The sequence below is a fragment of the Dama dama genome, chromosome 2, assembly GCF_033118175.1.
Source record: "Dama dama isolate Ldn47 chromosome 2, ASM3311817v1, whole genome shotgun sequence".
Lineage (NCBI taxonomy): Eukaryota > Metazoa > Chordata > Mammalia > Artiodactyla > Cervidae > Dama > Dama dama.
In genome coordinates this window covers 8,700,675-8,721,235 of record NC_083682.1, presented here as the reverse complement: position 1 = coordinate 8,721,235, position 20,561 = coordinate 8,700,675, and the positions used below count along the sequence as shown (strand labels likewise).

At 49.1% G+C, this 20,561-nt stretch overlaps 1 protein-coding gene and 1 long non-coding RNA gene across 5 annotated transcripts in view; one reads left to right on the top strand and one right to left on the bottom strand.

The window, feature by feature from the left end:
• Nucleotides 1-14,329: 14,329 nt before the first annotated feature.
• On the bottom strand, nucleotides 14,330-18,888 carry LOC133072110 (uncharacterized). The gene is made up of 2 exons (XR_009696635.1): nucleotides 15,482-18,888; nucleotides 14,330-14,903 (listed from the first exon to the last, which is right to left on the bottom strand). It is a non-coding gene; the product is annotated as an uncharacterized LOC133072110 (long non-coding RNA).
• MARK2 (microtubule affinity regulating kinase 2) overlaps nucleotides 15,070-20,561 on the top strand; it is a 54,396-nt gene continuing 48,904 nt past the window's right edge. Inside the window, exon 1 of one of the 4 annotated variants that reach the window (XM_061164979.1) lies at nucleotides 15,070-15,307. In XM_061164979.1, coding sequence (XP_061020962.1) covers nucleotides 15,254-15,307 — 54 coding nt within the window. In that variant the 5' untranslated portion in view covers nucleotides 15,070-15,253. The remainder of the gene's footprint in view (nucleotides 15,308-20,561) is intronic. The other 3 variants (XM_061164942.1, XM_061164988.1, XM_061164952.1) reach the window with 3 other exon arrangements.

Below are 20,561 nucleotides of genomic sequence, written 5' to 3'. Positions count from 1 at the left end.
GCCTCCAGCTACACGTGGTACCTCGCCTGCCACCCCAGAGCAGTTACAGCAGCAGAAGCTGGCCGAGCCCAGGTCTGTCTGACCGCAGAGCTGCTGTCGCTGGCGCCCTGTGGCCAGTCTGTGCCCTAGGGAGACCCGACATGTCTTCCCTCCAGAGCCTGGGGACCCTTGGTAGGTTTGGGGCGGGAGTGGACTCAGGAATTGGGAAGCGCATTCAAAACGACAAGCACTCACACCTTGTTTTTGTTTTCACAGTTTCATTTATTTACTTATTTTCAACTGTACCGTCTTCATTTCCATGAGGGCTTTTCTCTGGTTGTGGTGCATGGGCTACTCATCACAGTGCTTATCTTGTGGAGTGTGGGCTCTAGGGCACCAGTCTCAGCAGTTGTGGCTCCCAGGCCCTAGAGCACAGGCCCTGTAGTTGCAGCACACATGGGCTTAGTTGCTCCGAGGCACGTGGGCCTTCCCGAACCAGGGATCGAACCTGCGTCCCCTGCATTGGCAGGCAGATTCTTTACCACTGAGCCACCGGGGAAGCCCACTCATACCTCCTTTGCTCCAGGACCGTGATCGTGGTGCCCAGGGCCCTGGTCGTGCCCACTTCCAGAGGCCCCAGGCCCTGGCGCCTGCTAGGAGCATGCCCTGTGCGTGGCAGTGCCCACTGGAGGAGGTCACCACGATGAGGGGTGCTCATCACACCTGTCTCAGGCAATGATGTCTGGGGACCAAGCTGAAGGATTTGAGAGTGTGCGGAGTCTTGTTCCTCACCGACTTCTTTCTCCTGAAAGGGGCCTGGGCTCCTGGGTGGGTCCTGCCTGCTGCCCTGGCCTCACTCTGACCTCTGACCCTGGCTCAGGCTGGGCGTGGTATTTGGAGGCTATAAAAGCAGTGACAGAAAAAATAAATAAATAAAAGCAGTGACAGGATGTGATGTCCACATGAGCTGGGGCTGCCCTAGGGGACAGGGCATAAGGAGGGGCTTCTCCTTTCCAGACTCTGCCCTGACCCCTCTGCTCCTTCTCTCTGATCTGACCACTTGCCCACCCACATCCTCCTGCGTAAGCGGTTGGCCTTGGAGAGACAAGTCCTCCAAGGTCAAGATCACTGCACTCTTCAGAGCTCAGGCTCAAGGGGCCACTTGGACCCGGGCCACAGCTGGAAGCGAGGCGTTCGCTCTTCAGGTGTTTTGAATATAGTCATGAACAAGAGATGGTGCTGAAGCTGTCCCCACACCCTGGACTGCAAACCAGGAACTGGGGTGTCCAGCAGGGATGAGCACCAAGTGAAGGGCACTATTTTTTCCTCTTTTCTTTCATGATCATGGACAGCTTTCTTTTTCCTCACCTCTCAGTTTGTGGGATCTTAGTTCCCCAACCAGGGATCAAGTCCAGTGAAAGCATAGAATCCTAACCACTGAACCACCAGGGAATTCCCGATCACAGCCATTTTCACACCCACCCAAAAGAAGAGAGAGAGGAAATAATGAACTGTGATGTATCCATGATCCAGTTTCAACAAATATGGCCAATTTTGGTTTATCTTTATTTTCTCCTCCTTTCCGGATTATTTAAAAGCAAATCTCAGCAGTTCCCTGGTGGCGCAGTGGTTAAGAATCCTCCTGCCAGTGCAGGGGACACAGGTTCCATCCCTGGTCTGGGAGGATTACACGTGCCTTGGAGAAACTAAACCCACGCGCATTAACAACTGAGCCTGCGCTCTGGAGCCCACAAGCTGCAGCTACTGAAGCCCGTGTGCCTAGAGCAAGAATGAGAGAATGAGAAGCCACTGCAATGAGAAGGCTACAAACTGCCGCTAGAGAGGAGCCCCTTCTCTCGGCCACCAGAGAAAGCCCATGCAGCAATGAAGACCCAGCACAGCCAAAATAAATGAACGAGTAATTTTTACAGTGAAGAAGAGCTAAAGAGCCCATTGATGAAGATCAAAGAAGAGAGTGAAAAAGCTGGCTTAAAACTCAGCATTCAAAAAACAAAGATTATGGCATCCGGTCCCATCACTTCATGGCAAATAGATGGGGAAAAAGTGGAACAAGTGGCAGATTTCATTTTCTTGTGCTCCAAAATTCCTGCAGATGGTGCCTGAAGCCACGAAATTAAGACACTTGTTCCTTGGAAAGAAAGCTATGACAAACCTAGACAGCATATTAAAAAGCAGAGACATCACTTTACCGACAAAGTCTGTATAGTCAAAGCTATGGTTTTTCCAATAGTCATGTATGGATGTGAGAGTTGGACCATAAAGAAGGTTGAGCACGGAAGAATTGATGCTTTGAAACTGTGGTGTTGGAGAAGACTCTTGAGAGTCCCTTGGACTGCAAGATCAAACCAGTCAATCCTAAAGGAAATCAGTCCTGAATATTCATTGGAAGGACTAATGCTGAAGCTGAAGCTCCAACACTTTTGCCACCTAATTGGAAGAGCCAACTCATTGGAAAAGACCCTGATTCTGGGAAAGATTGAGGGCAAGGGGAGAAGAGATAAGGGGAGAGGATGAGATGGTTGGATGGCCTCACTGGCTTAATGGACATGTAGGCATGAGTTTGAACAAACTCCGGGAGATGGTGAAGAACAGGGAAGCTTGGCATGCTGCAGTCCGTGGGGTCACAAAGAGTCAGACACAACATAGGGACTGAGCAACAACAATTTTTAAAAAAACAAGTCCCAGATATTATATCATTTCATCTGTAAATAAGTCTGTTTGCATCTCTCAGAAATTCAAACTCTTTTCAGTAAACATATCATATCACACTTCCAAATTAATAATTCCTTAATGTCACTTAACTTGGATGTGGGGTATCTCCTCCCTGCCACTGCTACTGACCGTGGACGTAGGGTATCTCCTCTCGACTGGCTGCCGTTCCAGTTCCACACTTTGCTGGAGCAGCCATGAAGAGATACCCCACATCCAAGGTAAGCGAAACCCCAGTAAGACGGTAAGCTCTGAGAGAGGGCATCAGAGGGCAGACAGACTGAAACCACAATCACAGAAAACTAACAATCTAATCACATGGACCACAGCCCTGTCTAACTCAATGAAACTAAGCCATGCCGTATACGGCCACCCAAGACAGATGGGTCACGGTGGAGAGTCTTGACAAAATGTGGTCCACTGGAGAAGGGAATGGCAAACTACTTCAGTAGTCTTGCCTTGAGAACTCCATGAACAGTATGAAAAGGCAAAAAGATAGGACACTGAAAGATGAACTCCCCAGGTCAGTAGGTGCCCAATATGCTACTGGAGATCAGTGGGGAAATAACTCCAGAAAGAATGAAGAGACGGAGCCAAAGCAGAAACAACACCCAGTTGTAGGTGTGACTGGTGTAGAAGCAAGGTCCGAAGCTGTAAAGAGCAATATTGCATAGTAACCTGGTCCAGGAATCAAGGCAAATTGGAAGTGATCAAACAGGAGATGGCAAGAATGAATGCTGACATTTTAGGAATCAGTAAATTAAAATGGACTGGAATGGGTGAATTTGACTCAGATGACCATTATATCTACTACTATGGGCAAGAATCCCTTAGAAGAAATGGAGTAGCCATCACGGTCAACAAAGGAGTCCAAAATGCAGTACTTGAATGCAATCTCAAAAATGACAGACTGAAATAAAAAAAAAAAAAAAAACACGACAGACTGATCTCTGTTCGTTTCCAAGGCAAACCATTCAATATCACAGTAATCCAAGTCTATGCCCCAACCAGTAATGCTGAAGAAGCTGAATTTGAACTGTTCTGTGAAGACCTACAAGACCTTTTAGAACTAACACCCCAAAAAGATGTCCTTTTCATCCTTTTACAGGGGACTAGAATGCAAAAGTAGGAAGTCAAGAAACACCTGGAGTAACAGGCAAATTTGGCCTTGGAGTACAGAACGAAGCAGGCTAATAGAGTTCTGCCAAGAGAACACACTGGTCATAGCAAACACCCTCCTCCAACAACACAAGAGAAGATTCTACACATGGACATCACCATATGGCCAACACAGAAATCAGATAGATTATATTCTTTGCAGCCAAAGATGGAGAAGCTGTATACAGTCAGCAAAAACAAGACCGGGAGCTGACTGTGGCTCAGATCATGAACTCCTTATTGCAAAATTCAGATTTAAATAGAAGAAAGTAGGGAAAACCCCTAGGCCATTCATGTATGACCTAAATCAAATCCCTTACGATTATACAGTGGAAGTGAGAAATAGACTTAAGGGACTAGATCTGATAGACAGAGTGCCTGATGAACTATGGACAGCGGTTCGTGACGTTATACAGGAGACAGGGATCAAGACCATCCCCAAGAAAAATAAATGCAAAAAAGCAAAATGGCTGTCTGAGGAAGCCTTACAGGTATCTGTGAAAGGAAGAGAAGCAAAAAGCAAAGGAGAAAAGGAAAGATATACCCATTTGAATGCAGAAATCCAAAGAATAGCAAGGAGAGATAAGAAAGCCTTCCTCAGTGATCAGTGCAAAGAAATAGTGGAAAACAACAGAATGGGAAAGACTAGAGATCTCTTCGAGAAAATTAGAGATACCAAGGGAACATTTCATGCAAACATGGGCTCAATTAAGGATAGAAATGGAATGGACCTAACAGAAGCAGAAGATATTAAGAAGAGGTGGCAAGAATACACAGAAGAACTATACAAAAAAAGATCTTCATTACCCAGATAACCACGATGGTGTGATCACTCATCTAGAGCTAGACATCCTGGAATGTGTAGTCAAGTGGGCCTTAGGAAACATCACTACAAACAAAGCTAGTGGAGATGATGAAATTCCCGTTGAGTTATTTCAAATCCTAAAAGATGATGCTGTGAAAGTGCTACACTCAATATGCCAGCAAATTTGGAAAACTCAGCAGTGGCCACAGGACTAGAAAAGGTCAGTTTTCATTCCAATTCCAAAGTAAGGCAATGCCAAAGAATGCTCAAACTACTGCACAATTGCACTCATCTCACATGCTAGCAAAGTAATTCAAAATTCTCCAAGCCAGGCTTCAACAGTACGTGAACCATGAACTTTCAGATGTTCAAGCTGGTTTTAGAAAAGGCAGAGGGACCAGAGATCAAATTACCAACATCCGCTGGATCATCGAAAAAACAAGAGAGTGCCAGAAAAACACATATTTCTGCTTTATTGACTATGCCAAAGCCTTTGACTGTGTGGATCACAATAAACTGGAAAATTCTTCAAGAGATGGGAATACCAGACCACCTGACCTGCCTCTTGAGAAATCTGTATGCAGGTCAGGAAGCAACGGTTAGAACTGGACATGGAACAACATACTGGTTCCAAATAGGAACAGGAGTACTTCAAGGCTGTATATTGTCACCCTGCTTATTTAACTTACATGCAGAGTACATCATGAGAAATGCTGGGCTGTATGAAGCACAAGGTGGAATCAAGATTACCAGGAGAAATATCAATAACTTTAGACACACAGATGACACCACCCTTATAGCAGAAAATGAAGATCTTGATGAAAGTGAGAAAGGAGAATGAAAAAGTTGGCTTAAACTTAACATTCAGAAAACTAAGATCATAGCATCCAGTCCCATCACTTCATGCAAATAGATGGGAAAACAGTGGAAAGAGTGGCAGACTTCATTTTTTTGGGCTCCAAAATAACTGCAGATGGTGACTGCAGCCATGAAATTAAAAGGTGCTTACTCCTTGGAAGGAAAGTTATGACCAACCTAGACAGCATATTAAAAAGCAGAGACATTACTTTGTCAACATAGGTCCGTCTAGTCAAGGCTATGGTTTTTTCAGTAGTCATGTATGGATGTGAGAGTTGGACTATAAAGAAACCTGAATGCTGAAGAATTGATGCTTTTGAACTGTGGTGTTGGAGAAGACTCTTGAGAATCCCTTGGACTGCAAGGAGATCCAACCAGTCCATCCTAAAGGAGATCAGTCCTGAGTGTTCACTGGAAGGGCTGACGTTGAAGCTGAAACTCTAATACTTTGGCCACCTGACGCAAAGAGCTGACTCATTTGAAAAGACCCTGATGGCTGGGAAAGATTGAAGGCAGGAAGAGAAGAGGATGACAGAGGATGAGATGGCTGGATGGCACCACCGACTCAATGGACATGAGTTTGAGTAAACTCCGGGAGTTGGTGATGGACAGGGAGGCCTGGCGTGCTGTGGTCCATGGGGTTGCAAAGAGTCAGACACGACTGAGCGACTGAACTGAACTGAATGTCACTTAATATCCATTTCAGTGTTCACATTCCCCAGTTGGTCCATGAACATCTTTAAAAAAATTTTTTTAATATTTTGATTGTGGGAAATACACATAGTGTGTATATTCATATTGTTGTGCAACCCATCTCCAGAACTCTGCCAGGAATCTTTTTAAAGCTGATTTCTTTGAATCGTGGTCTAAGTATGGTCCACGCACTACATTCAGTTGACGGGTTTCAACCTGTAACAGCCTTTCTTTCCTCTTTTTCCCTATACCTTTTCTTTTTTCTTAAGAGCACAGTGGCTGGCTCTGTGGACTGAAGTTCCTCCATTCTGAATGTGGCTGATCACATTCCTGTGATATCCTTGCAAGTTCATCCATCAGGGATGCAGTTTTGAAATGGAAGCTTGAGAGGGCCTCCCCTGGAGACCTTTAAGCAGAGAGAACGTGTAGTTACATAGGGAGCGGAGTTCTGGGAAGAGGGACAAGGAAGGCCAAAGCCCTGTGAATTTTGTCTCCTGGGGGTTCGCAGACACTGTTGGAAGCACTAAGGATACTGCCCCAGCCAGAAAACATCCCTGCTGTCCTTGGGGCTGGGGACCTCAGGCACTGCCCTCCCCAGGGAGGATGATGGTAAGGAAGGTAGGAATGTTCCCCCGGACACACCTGCTGCCAGCCAGGAGCAACCCTGCAGCTTTGGGCACACTGTTGAGTCATTGGCCACCCTCCCGTGCCCCTCTCCTCCAGATAGAGCCCTGGATACCAGCTGGTACTGACTCCTCTCTGCCAGCTCCAAGTCTAGGGCTGCTCTTGGCCCATGTGACATCCACATGAGATGAGATGGGGACTCCTTGAGGGCTGGCTGCCTGCAGGCCCTCCATGGGCCGCTCCAATTGCTCCAGTCCCTCCGTGCAGTCCTTTGTTTATCCTTGGGACCTCAGCATCACCTCCTCCAAGAAGCCTTCCTTGCAGCTTCCTCCAGGCCCTGTGCTCCCACAGTTCCCAGATCATCCACTTAGGGTATTCCCCTCTGAGACCCTGGAAAACCTGCCCACTCCTGCTTTCCCCTCTGCTTCCCACCAGCATTGCTTCTGCCAACACGGCAGCCTGATGCTCAAGGCATCGAGGATACTCAACCTTCTTAGCCATGGAGATTGCAGGACCCTCCTTGCCTGTGGACAGTAACCCCGTATGGGAGTGTGGGTGGTCCAAAGGGCACCTCTCACCAGGAGAACAGACTCTGAAGGTGGCCTCCAGGCCTGCGGCACCTGCCCCTCCCCACTTGCCACCCCAAGCAGGTATACAGTGGCCTATGTGGGCAGCTGGAATTTCCTGCTACACTGGGCACATGTGAGTGAGCTGGTAGGGACATGGTCTCCTCTACCCCAGGCACAGTGCCCAGTCCTGGGCTAAGGAGGGCGAGAGTGACATGGTCACTGCATTAGGGTTTGAGACATTGTCTCAGACTGTCACAGAATACCACAGACTCAAGGCTTATGGGCTTCCCCGGTGGCCTAGCTGGTAAAGAATCCGCCTGCCAATTAGGAAGACACAAGAGAGATTGGTTTGATTCCTGGGTCGGGAAGATCCCCTGGAGAAGGAAATGGCAACCCACTCCAGTATTCTTGCCTGGGAAATTCCAGGGACAAAGGAGCCTGGTCGGCTATAGTCCATGGGGTCATAAAGAGTCCATGCACGCATGGCATACAATAACAGAAATTTATTCCTCATATCTCTAGAGGCTGAGAAGTCCAAAATCAAGTTGCCAGATTCAGTGTCTGGCAGGAGCCTGCTTCCTGGTTCATAGACAGCTGTGTTCTTACTCTGTCCTCACGTGATGGAAGGGACCCGCTGGTCCCTCTTTTACAAGGGCCCTCATCCTGGGACTTCCCTGGTGGTCCAGTGGTTAAGAATCCACCTGCCAATGCAGGGGACGTGGGTTTGATCCCTGGTCCAGGAACTAAGGTTCCACGGGCTGCAGGGCAACTAAGCCTGTGTGCCACAACTACTGAAGCCAGAGCATTCTGGAACCCGTGCTCTGAAACAAGAGAAGCCGCCTAATTGAGGAGCCCACGCACTGCAACTAGAGAAAGCCCACGAGGCCACTAACAGCCCCTCACACCGTAGTGAAGACCCGGCACAGCGCATCCAAAAATAAATAAATATATATTTTTAAAAAACCCTTCCTGACCAAATCGCCTCCCAGAGGCACACCTCAAATACCATCACCTCAGGGGTATTATTCAGCCACTCAGTCGTCTCTGACTCTGCGACCCCACGGGACTGGAACACGCCAGGCTGAGGGACGTTACCTAATGACTCACCAGATTCATTAGTGACAGAACTGGGGCCAGGATGGGCTCTCTCACATCTGATCCAGGGTTGCTGTTCTGGGAGGTGGGGAGATGACAGTAGAGAGATTTAATAGAAGACTCGGGAGGCTAGCTAGAGTCTGCCTAGTAATGACCGCAGCCCACACACGGCACTGGCTGGCCACCTGTCCCGGCATGTTTCATGTATTATCTCATTATTGCCTCACAAATCAACCCTGTGAGGTAGGTACTTTTATTATCCCCATTTCACAGATGGGAAAATTAAGGCAGAGCAAGGCTAAGAGGCTTACCTAAGATTACACAGCCACTAAAGAGCAGCCTGGCAGCAGGGCTATGTGTTTGCTCACGACCCCCACACAACCTGCCTCTCGTGGGCTCAGAAGCCCCAAGTTCATTCCCGTGTTCCTACTCCCACTGGCAAGGGACCAAGCTTCTCTAGGCTTCGATTTCCTTCTGAGTAAACCTGAGGAAATAATAGTGCCTCTCGCTTGTAAATGTGATTAAATCCACATAGGACCCAGTGTGGGTTAGCCCTGAGAAAAGGGAAGGCGCCTGGGAGTTCCTGTCCTTGTGTAGCTCATATCCTGGTGGAATAATAAACGTATTCTATTCCATCAATTCTAAGATGCACATTTTCCCACACTCTAATCTCTGAAATGTCCTAAGTTCAATATGAAAAGTGAAAGTCACTCAGTCGTGGCCAGCTCTTGGCGACCCCATGGACTGTAGCCCACCAGGCTCCTCTGTCCATGGAATTCTCCAGGCAGGAATACTGGAGTGGGTAGCCATTCCCTTCTCCAGGGGACCTTCCTAACCCAGGGATCAAACCCAGGTCTCCTGCATTGCAGGCGAATTCTTTACCAGCTGAGCCACCAGGGAAGCCCCAGATTCAATATGGTGTAGGGTAATAATGCTTCCCTGGGAGCTCAGCTGGTAAAGAATTCACCTGGAATGCAGGAGACCTGGGTTCAATCCTTGGGTTGGGAAGATCCTCTGGAGAAGGGAATGGCTACCCACTCCAGTATTTTGGCCTGGAGAATTCCATGGACAGAGGAGCCTGGCAGGCTACACTCCATGGTGTCGCAGAGTTGGACGTGACTGAGCAACTTTCATTTCACTTTCAATAATGATAAATTGCATGATGAAAGTTCAGAGACATCGAGAGAGAGTAAAGCTCAGTGAGAATGGGAGGGCCTCTGGTGAGTCAGAGGGCGTGCGTGGGTCTTCCCACACCCTGTCATCTGACTCTTGACCAGAGGGTAATTCTGGGCTGCTCTCCTCACCCACAAGGTGGCCTGCCAGGAATGGACAAGTTCTCTGGCTCCCCTGATTGGGAGGAGAAGATGGAGAACAGTTGCAACAGTTCACAGGGGTGAGAATGAAAGTGTCTTCCATCCAGCACTTTGGGCTCCCCTTGGCTTTTCTTCCCCTGGCCGTGGGAGGGACCGCTACCCTAAGCCCCTGTGACTCTCCAGCTGGGAATCTGTAATCCTTGCCTTCTCCAGTGGGCATCACAGCTGCCCAGGAGCACTGCTCCTATTGGCTGACTTCTACCTGGTCTGGGGCCTGTGGGAAATGCCTTTATTCTTGTGTTTCTTTTCACTTGTTCAGGTTGGAAAGTCTGGAATTATCCTTAATTCTTCTCTCTCACAAATCTCCTAAACCAATCCATCAAAAAATCCTTTCGGGGACTTCCCTGGTGGTCCAGTGATTAATGGCTCGGCTCCCAATGCAGGGGGCCTGGGTTCAATCCCTGGTCAGGGAAGTAGAACCCCACATGCTGCAACTAAAGATCCCACATGCATGCCGCAACAGAAGATTGAAGACCTTAAATAAATAAGGTGTTATTTTTTTTTTTAATGTAAAAAGAAAGAAATCCTGTCCGCTCTATCAATCCTGTTAATAAACCACTACTTCACTGCTGCGACTTGCTCCGAGCCATGGTCATTCCTCACTTGAATTACCTTAAAAGCCTCCTTCAGGGTATCCAGATTTCTGCTCCTGCTTTGCCCTTTCACTCTATTCATTTTTTAAAATAATTACAAAATAATTCCTGTATTTATTTATTTGGCTGTGCTGGGTCTTAGTTGCCGCTCTTAAGATCTTTAGTTGCTTGAACACTTAGTTGTGGCATGTGGGATCTAGTTCCCCGACCAGGGATCAAAGCCCGGTCTCCTGCATTGGGAGCTCAGAGTCTCAGCCACTGGACCCCCAGGGAAATCCCTCTCACTTTACCAGCAATCTGGCAACCAGTCAGATTGAGTCACTATAGTGGCTCCCCACTTTGCTTCAAGGAAAAGTCAAAGCAGTGGCCCACCAGATCTGACTCCACATCATCTTTGACAAAACTAGACAGAGACATCACTTGGCCGACAAAGGTCCATATAGTCAAAGTTATGGTTTTTACAGTAGTCATGTATGGATGTGAGAATTGGACCACAAAGAAGGCTGATCACTGAAGAACTGATGCTTTTGAACTGTGGTGTTGGAGAAGACTCTTGAGAGTCCCTTGGACAGCAAGGAGATCAAACCTGTCAATCTTAAAGGAAACCAGTCCTGAATATTCATTGGAAGGACTGATGCTGAAGCTGAAGGTCCAATGCTTTGGCCACCTGATGCGAAGAGCCAACTCATTGGAAAAAGACTCTCATGCTGGGAAAGACTGAAAGCAAAAGGAAAAGGTGGCTGCGTAGGATTAGATGTTTAGATAGAATCACCGACTCAAAGGACATGAATTTGAGCAAACTCCCGGAGACAGTAGAGGACAGAAGAGCCTGTATGCTGCAGTCCATGGGATTGCAAAGAGTCAGACATAACTTAGCAACTGAGCAACAACCACCTCCTACTCACCCTCATGCTCACTCTGCATCAGTCTCACTGGCCTCCTTGTTCTTCAAACAGCCAGGCCTGCTCCTGCCTCAGGGCCTTTGTACCCTCTGTGCAGAATGCTCTTACCCCAGATAGCTGCAGAACTCCTTCCCTCCCCTTCTTCAAGTCTTAGCTCAGTCACCTTCTCAGTGAGGCCTGCACTGAGCACCTAATGTTGCAACTTGTTTTCTATCCCCTCACCTCACCTCTGCAACCCTGATTCCCCTTAGCTGACTCTAGGTGTTTTTTTTTTTTTTGGCACTTAATATTAACAATATTAACTAGTATGTTTGTTGTCTGTCTTTCCCCAGTTGAGATGTAAATTCCCCAAAGTTGGAGATCTTTGACTATTTTGTTTACTGATACACCTGAAGAGCTTAGAACTGTGCCTTTCACATATTAGGTGCTCCAAAGAGATTTGTGAATGAGTGAACTTGCAGATTAGAGAGCAGTAAATGTGTGGCAATAATTAATCTTTGAGGAGGTTAGGTGGGTTCAGGGATATGAGAAGATGATATGTGAACTGGATCTTGAGGTATCAATACATCCTGAATTCCAGATGACATAGGTGATGGGCAATTGATCAGCCTGAACTGACTGGCAATTGATCAGAATGAAGGTGAGAGAGCTTGATGGCAGGGCACAAATTGCAGGGAGGTATCAACCAGTGATACGTAATTAGAGAGGATATTCACAAGGTAAGTTGAGGTCAGATTGTATAAAGTTTTCTTTTACTTTCCTTTTTTTTTTTTTGGCTGTGCCACCTGGCATGTGGAAACTTAGTTCCCCATCCAGGGATCAAACCCACATCCACTGCAGTGGAAGCACAGAGTCTTAACCACTGGACCACCTGGGAAGTCCTGGGCAAAGTTTTCAATGCACCATCTTTTCAGTAAAGTCTTTTTCTACTGCCAGGACCAGCTACAAAATCTGTAGGGCCCAGGGCAATTTGAAAATGCAGGGGCCCCTTGGTAAAAATTTCAAGAGGGGTCACAGTAGAGCATTATATCAAGCTTCAAGTTTAAGGCCCTTCTAAGAGTGATTTTGTGAGACTGCACAGGTCAGAGGCCCACAAAGTCAGCCTGCCTAGCCCTCAAGGGAGCTGGTGAGAGCCTTCTAGCAGTAGAGATGTAATTGGAGCTGGACTTCAGGAAGATTAATCTGGCTTGTCTGGTGGGGCAGGTTGGAGGGAGTCTAGGCAGGGAGACCGGTTAGGCAGCCTTATGAGGAAGAGGAGAGAGTGTAGGATGGGGGTAGGGGCCAAGGGGCGGAATACGGGGATGAGAACTCAGGGGAGTGGAAGCATGCGAGAGGCAGAGTGAGTTGAGTCAAGTCTCCTTGGACAGGGGCCAGGGAAGCCCGCTGAGTGCAGCTTCATTGCTTCTCCAACCCTTTCCCCTTTTTCCTTATCGCAGGGACCCCAGCCTTGGAGGTTATCTCTTGCACAGGAATCAGCGGTGAGTTTCCCTTTGGCCACCAGAGGGCAGATCGTTCTCATGGATTTTCTGGATGAATTTGGGGTGGGGGTGTGTCCTCTGGCTTCACCTCTTCCTCTTTTTCCCTCTCACCTCCTTCTGTGTTCCTTCATCAGCTGTCTACCTCAAGGGCTGGGTGCCTGAATGGAGCTGAGGTGGAGCATGAAGAGGCGTCCTGGAGTCCCATGCATTTATTAGGACTGTAAGTCATACTTGTTGCCTTAGGAAGTACGTTCATACCATCCTCTCATTGCTGTCTGGCTGCCTATTTCTCTGGTTGACTTAGCCAAGAGTTCCACTCAAAATGCTGGAGCTGGAGTTGGAGGTCAAGTGTCACAGTTCCAATCGGCACTCTTTCCCTGCAAGCTCTTGGGCCTCTCTTTTCCTGTACCTTCTGCGGACTTGCTGCTTGATCTTGGTCTTTGGCTCTTGTGGGGATTCTGGCTTCTGTCTACTTTAAACTGCTGTTGAACCTAGGGTAGGTTTGGGGGGATGGTTTTCCAAAATGTCTGGGGTACAATGGGTGGGGGCAGCCAGAGAAGTCAGACCTGCCAGTCTACTCACTGTCCTTGATGAGATAGTCTAGGGGGAAGTGAAGAGTAAACTTAGGTTGCCTCATGGACTTCCTGTTAAGGTAAGGGGCTCTCCAGAAATGAGAGGGACCTCAAGCTTATGAATAGTGACCTCTATTCATTAAAAGGAAATCAGGCCCAGGAAGGAAAGGAATGTCTCCAGTTGTTCATTCTTTGTGCCATCCTGAAGAATCCTCATTTTCAACCAGTTTCTCTCTTTTATTTTCCCAATGAGTTTCCTTGTCTTAGAAGGGATAAGTGAAATGTGATTTAAGATGAGACTGTCTCTCCTGCCCAACCTCAGAGGGATATTTTAAAAGGGAACTGGAATGACTCAATATTGCCATAGTGCAATGCCGTTTCGTGCTATTCTGGACAATTAGAAGACTTTTTTTTGAAAGCAAAGAATAAAAAAGGTAACAAACCCAAAGATATTATTTAGAATGTCATCACTGGAACAAAGGCATGGATTCTTTAAAGATAGGGACATTGAGGAGCTAAAGAGAGATATTATGTGATTTTTTTCCCCAAGATCCCATTTCATTTTCACTGCAAAGAGCTGGAGGTAGAATGCAGGGTTGAGGGAATCTCTGAAGCCTTTGGCAGCTGGGAGCCAAGGACGTTTACCTGGTGTTTGCCAGGGACCTTGAGGAGCCCTGTGGATTAGATGTGGGGTACACGGATAGACAAATAAAAGCCAAGATGGACGACAACAGGTGATGAACGGGAGGTAGACAGGTAATAGACTAACGCTGCATCTGACAAGTGACTCACATGTTGATAGATAGGCTGGATGATAAACCAGATGTATTTAAGGAGCTGACTAACAGAGGAACGGACACACAGATAGGAAGTTGCTTTAGAACCAAAGGATGTCAATAGCAGGGCTTAACAGTTTTATTTTCTACTTAGTCAAATAGTAACACGCACACGTGATCTACGCTCCCTGTTCAAGATTTGCAAATACCCGAAAACTGACGGAAAGAAACGAAGAGTCAGACTTTTGGTACCATCCGAGGGAATGACCCGAGGCTCGCCCGATCGCGGGTGTTGCCGGAAATGGCCGACGACCGCCGTTCGCGGCGGGGCGGGATGGGGGCGTGGCCCGCTCCCAGAGCGCGGAGCTGCTTCGGGTGTTTCCGGAAACTGCCGAAAACCAGCTTGAAGGGGGCGGGGAAAGGCCTGTAGGCGTGGCTGGAGTACCCGGAGTCTCTTCGTACATTTCCGTAAACAGAGCCGAAGCTTGGTCTTCGGAATCGAGGAGCCGCGCGCGTCCCCAGGATTACCTTCTTCGGGTGTTTCCGGAATTCACCAGTAGTCGGTGGCTGGGAGGAGAAGGCGCGCCTCCCTCCCGTTTCTAGTCGCTTCGGATGTTTCCGGCTGCTGCCGGCGGAAAGAGCCGAGGACCGGCGGTGGTGGCGGCCATGTTGGGAGCAGCAGGTCCGGCGGCGGCTGCCTGTGTGCCGGGCGCGGAGCAGTGCCGCTGAGGGCAGGGGAGGAGCGAGGCAGGCGGCCGGCTGCGGCGGCAGAGAGTAGGCGGAGCGGCGCGGCCCGGCCGAAAGGCGGCACGGCCCAGCCGGGGGTCGGGGGGGTGCGGTCCGGAGCTGCTCGGAGCCGGCGCGGCCTAGCCCGAGCGGCGCATCCCCGGGCTGGCGTGAACGGCAGCCCGGCCTCCCCGCACCCCCGGCCGGGGCCCATGCGGCGGGTGCTCCTGCTGTGAGAAGCCCCGCCCGGCCGGGCTCCGCGCCTTCCCTTCCCTCCCTTCCTCCACGCTTCTCGGTTTCCCTCCCTTGAGATACCGGCGCCATGTCCAGCGCTCGGACCCCCCTTCCCACGCTGAACGAGAGGGACACCGAGCAGGTAAGGAGCCCTGAGGGCTCCCCACATTCTTTGGCTTGGCCCCTGCACCTTGCAGAGCCTCCTCCCTCTTCAGCTCCCCTCGTGCCCCGGCTGCCATCCCGTAAGCCTCGGCTGCCCTGTCATCTGGCTCCTGGCCCCGTACACCTCCCTTCCGAGTCCTATCCGGGGACCCACCTCGTCCGGACTCCAAGCTGCACACTTGTCTTTCTGCCGACCACCCCTCCTCCCCCCGGCCCTTCTCCCTTCACCGCCCTCCTGCGCTCTTCCGTGTTACCTCCCCAGCTTCCTCTTCTCTTCCCTTTCTCTCTCAGGGGCCTTTTTGGTCTTCCTCCACCCACGCTGAAAGCAGCCACCTTCCTGCTCCTCGACTAACACCCTGCGATTTGCCCCAGATCGTTGTCCACCTCTTCCTCCATCCCTCTAGCCTGGCTTCCCCTCCGCCCGCACCGGTTCTCCCAGTCCCAGTTATCACCCTCAGGGTCCTTGCCCCGGACTGTGACCTCGATCCTTGTCACCCTGTCAGTCCCCCGGCTTTTTACCCTGCCTCCTCCTGTTCCACGTTGTGCTCGCCCTCTTGCTTGCAACCCACCAGCTCCACCCTCATCACCTTTCCAAATCGCTCGCCTACTCTTTGCTCATCACTTTCCCTTCTCTTCTCCAGGAGCTCCCTGGTGCCTCGCGCTGGCATTTGTTGCTTCCGTGTTTCCCCGTGCAGCTGTCATGCGCAGAGTTTTCCCACAGGTTGTCTTTGGGGTTCCAGTCTTCCCTCCCTTCAGAGCCCTGAGATCCCTCACGTTCTCTTCCTCTGGGGCTTGTTTTTTTAAGTTTTGGTTTGGCCTCCTGTTTCTCACGGCGAGTGTTGTACAAGCCTCCCAAGGGCTCTTCCTGCGGAGGGAAAGACTCACTATTTCAGCCCTGCTCCATGAACACCACCTGTTGCGCGGTCCTTTCCCAGGCCTCGCTTCATCCTGGTCCTTCCCTTTCTGTCTTCTTGCACCGCAACACAAGCCAAGCCGTGATGCTTTCCTGTTTCTTCACTCAGGAATCTGTCACTTAGTATCTTCCCCTTTGCTTGTTGCCTTCCCGTTTCTCTGCCCTCACCCCATCTTACTTAGTACCAGTCCTCTTCATCAGGATTGCCTTTCATCTCCATATTCTTCTCCAGCCTTCTTCACATCATGTTTATTTCCCCCACGGATGCCCCCCGTCCATCCCCTTGTGATTGGCTAGCCTTTGTGACTCCCCAGAGCAGGAATTTTGCATGCTAGTTTCTTGAGCTGCTGCTCCCTGTCCCCTCATCCTGGCAATCACTGCTATCATTTGTCACCCAAGCCTTAGCCTTTTCTGTGTCATCTCACCTCTCGGCCGAGAGGCGTCCACTTTCCACCCCTCCCCTTTCTTTCGCCGTCTCTGGTGTCCCTTGCTGCCTACTCTGGAGAGTCCCCTTCTTGTCACCTGGTGGAGAACTTTACTAGGCAAAAAAAAAAAAAACTCAACTTGAAAAAAGAGCTCTTCACCCATGGGGCTTGCAGTGCTTTTTTGCATTCTTTTCTCTTGTTACATTCATTATGTTTTCCTCTTGTTCCCTTCTTTCTGGCTAGCGCAATAGAACCATTGTTATATTCTCTTGCATATTAACGGCTCTTGCATCTTAACATTAACATCTTAAAAAAAAATCTTCCCTCTTTTCATTTTTCCTATGTTTTTCTCTTTTGTTAGCCCCTCTGTCTCTGTCATCTGGACAGTCAGGAACTCAAGAGGAGTTCTGGATAAGTTTTTTCTGCAGTGGTTGACCCTTTCATAACCTGTGAATTGACTGACTGTTTCTAGGGGGTGAAACGGGTTGAGAGGGAGAGATGGTTGAGTTCCATTTTATCACTGGATTTGGCATGGGACTGAGGTCTTTAGAAACAGGAGCTTGGTCTCCATCTCAGTCTTGCCCTCAAATGCCAGTGTTTCTTTCCTTCCTGGGAACCACTTTCTCAAGGCCCTCTCTCCTGTTCCATTACTTTTCCCATCACAACTTTTATTTAGCAGGTAAACCCTGCTTAACCAGAGGACTTTCCCAGACTGTTGATTCTGAGCTGGTAGGAGGAGGCTGAGTGACTGACTGGCACCCTCAGGCATCTGGGGCGTGGCGGTGGAGTGCCTACTCTCTCAGCAAGGCCGTGGGGGGCATTGTGTTCAGCAGAGCAGAGTAACAGGGCCTCAGTGTGGTTTCTTTGTGTTGTTTACTCAGTGTACATGTATTCTTGCCATGGTCTTTTTCTTGTGATGTGTGCATTGATTTCTTCTCTTCCCCTCAAGCCTCTGACACACACCTTGAGCACGTTGTAGGAACCTGGTGCTCGCCTCCCACCGATTTTATGATAGCCGACCTCTGTGCACCTTTTGGGAATGTAAGCTGCTTCCTGATAACTTTGTCCAGAGAACTGGCTGCATGCATTGTCATCTTGTTCCAAATTGTGAATTACTCATCCTGTCCCCACTCTGGGCTTAGGGTCCCCTGAGCCACTTCATCACTTCTGCTGTACCCTCAGGGTAGCCCTGCTATGGACTTGCTATTAAGTCTTATTCTGGAAAAGCATAGATTCTGAAAAACCTTACAAGCAGATGTGGTATTTTTTAAAACAAGAGAAAAAATAAGTAACAACTCTTTGGGTCATAAGGCCAGAGAGGCCTGAAGCACTGGCCTCTTTTGGACTAGATCATGCCGCCAGGTGAGACCAGAGAGCTCTTCTTGGTCCTGTTGTGAGTCTAACTAAAGTGTTTGTGGTAGAAGCCTTAATGTTGCGAGATAAAAAGCAAGGGATGTGGTTGGGTTGGTTTCTTTCGCCCGAAGGTCCTCTATTACCTTACTTAGATTTAAATTATTTAAATTGGTTTCACTGAAAAACAGGTAAACAGACTCTACTGGTTGTCTTAAAACTCTAGTCTCTTCTCGCTCTTTCTCTCCTCCTTTCTTTAAAACATGTGGCTGATGAGAACCTGTTTCTAGGAGCTCTTTGATCACATCTGAATTAAACACACAGAGACACAGAGATAGAAAATGTTGAAGTGTAAAAATAAACCTGGTGATGCAGACATTGCCTGTTTGCTGTCGACTCTGCTTCTGACCGTGAAAGGAGGAGATAAAAGGAAGTTAAGCCCTGCCGTTATTGTGATTTTTGCGGCACCGGATTGCAGATATGCTTTTTCACAGTCATAGACTCTTCTTTTTGCAGGAGGGTTGTAACCTGGGACTGGTTGTTTGGGGCATTCTTAATCTGTGAGCTGAGCTTTCTGTTCACTTTTCCAAATGGCTCTGTTGGCCTGGAGGCTTGGCAGCGGTGGAAGCAATCAGCAGGATGACTATTTGTCTTCCAGCCAGCAGCAGCACAAACAGGCAAGTGCAGAGGGGTCCAGCATGCAGTGTCCACCTGCCGCTGGCGAGCGCTCTCTGTAATACCTGGTGGAGGCCTGCATGGCTCCAGGCCTGCCCCATCTCTGGGCCTCAGGAGCCACAAAGGAGGGCTCCTTCGAGAAAGAAGGAGGCTTTCACTGCCAGCCCTGCCTCTGCCCCTCTGCGGTGGGCGAGGGTGGGGGCTTCTGTCATCCTTTCAGGGAGGCATTGTTTATTCTCTCAGATGATTCTGGGAAGAGGAGTTTGGAAGTCTGGTTGAGAGAGCAAATCTAACTTTCAGGATCCTGTAAAGAATCACTGAGCCACTCCAGACACACATAGCTGGCTCATGGCTCCAAGGGTTGATTCTGGCTGAATGTTTCACTGGATAATCTGGTTTTAGTGTTGTCTCAGGGAGAGCTTGGTTCTCTCTCATTTCACTCCCTGTCCTGCAAGCTGTGCGGCAAGACCCGTGCTCTGGGTGCGGGCTCTGACCTCTGCCCTTTGACTCTGGCAGGGGCCCTTGGTGGTGCTGCCTTCTGCTTAGAGATGTGGGTGAATTTCAGACCATATAGTCTTTACTTTCCGCTTTACCCCTGAAAGAGGGAACAGGCATGGTTAGAGCAAGGACACTAGTAGACCCTGGAGTTCATAGAGTTGCCATACTACAGCCTTTGAACCTGGTAGAGGTAACTACCTAGTAAATTGTAATTATTTCTCTCTAGTCTGTGGACTTTGGGAAACAGCTAAGAAGATGGATACAAGGCAGTCATTGAGATTTGGCCTGCTTCACATTACATGGTAACCGAAGATTGGGCCTGATTTTTTTTTTTCCCCAGCATAAATGTCTTAAACAGAGTTGGTGCTTGTGAGGTAGGGAGAGACTGAGAATTTGTTTTCTGAGAGGTCTGCATGGTTAGAGGTCTTGGGAGTCAAAAACTTCTCAGACTATACTGCTTCCCCTTTGGACAGAACAACCTAATTCTCAGGGGGCACTTGACCAGGAGAACTAAGCCATGCCTTCGTGAACTCTTTCCCACTGAGCACTTAGCCACCTGGCTGGCATTTCTCTTCTCCCAGGAGCTTCCATGACTCTCCTACATATGTATTATGTCGACTTATATGAATATTTTATACCTAAAGTGCAGCTAAGCCTCAGACTTTGTGGCCCATTATCGACAAGCGAGGTGGGGGCTGGGCGCCACCCTTGGCCCCCTGATAGCGTCTCCGCTAAGTGGACCCCCCCAGCAGCACTTTGAAGCCCATTAATGGATTGGGATGAGGTAACCTCAGCAGATGGAAAGGGCGAGGAGGGTGGTCATCCTTCATTCTCTGAGGCTGCCTGATGAGGCTTTCCTGCAGCCAGCCAGGTCCGGCCCCAGCTCCCTCCACTTGGTTAAGCTGTAGACTGACCACTAGGCCTCTTCTTTGAGAGGAGTTCTGGAAAGCCTTTGATTCTCTCTTCGTCATGGTGATGCTGCCATTATTTGCCGCTTTCCTGTCAAAGCCAAAATTGAGAGGGATGTGGAAAGGGTGGGTGGAGTTTAAACCTGGTCCTTCCTCCTTCAGGGGAAGTTCAGCAAAATGACAAACCAGATAGGTGGCTGGGTTTCCTTTTCTCCATGGTAGATTCCAGCTTTGTACATTTTGCACTTGAAGCTTGGATTCTCCGGGCTTTCTCCCAGCCTTCATCAAACAGGCATGAGTCACTGGAGTGTTATCTATGCAGGTTCGCCTTCAGTCTCAGCAATGGGAAGAGTAAGTCTTTACAAACCCCGTGGGGGAGGAAGCCACCCATTTCCCACTTGTGGCCTGGGAGGAAGCCTCTGTCCCCATGTTAACTCTGAAAGTTCTCGTCACTCCCCCACCACG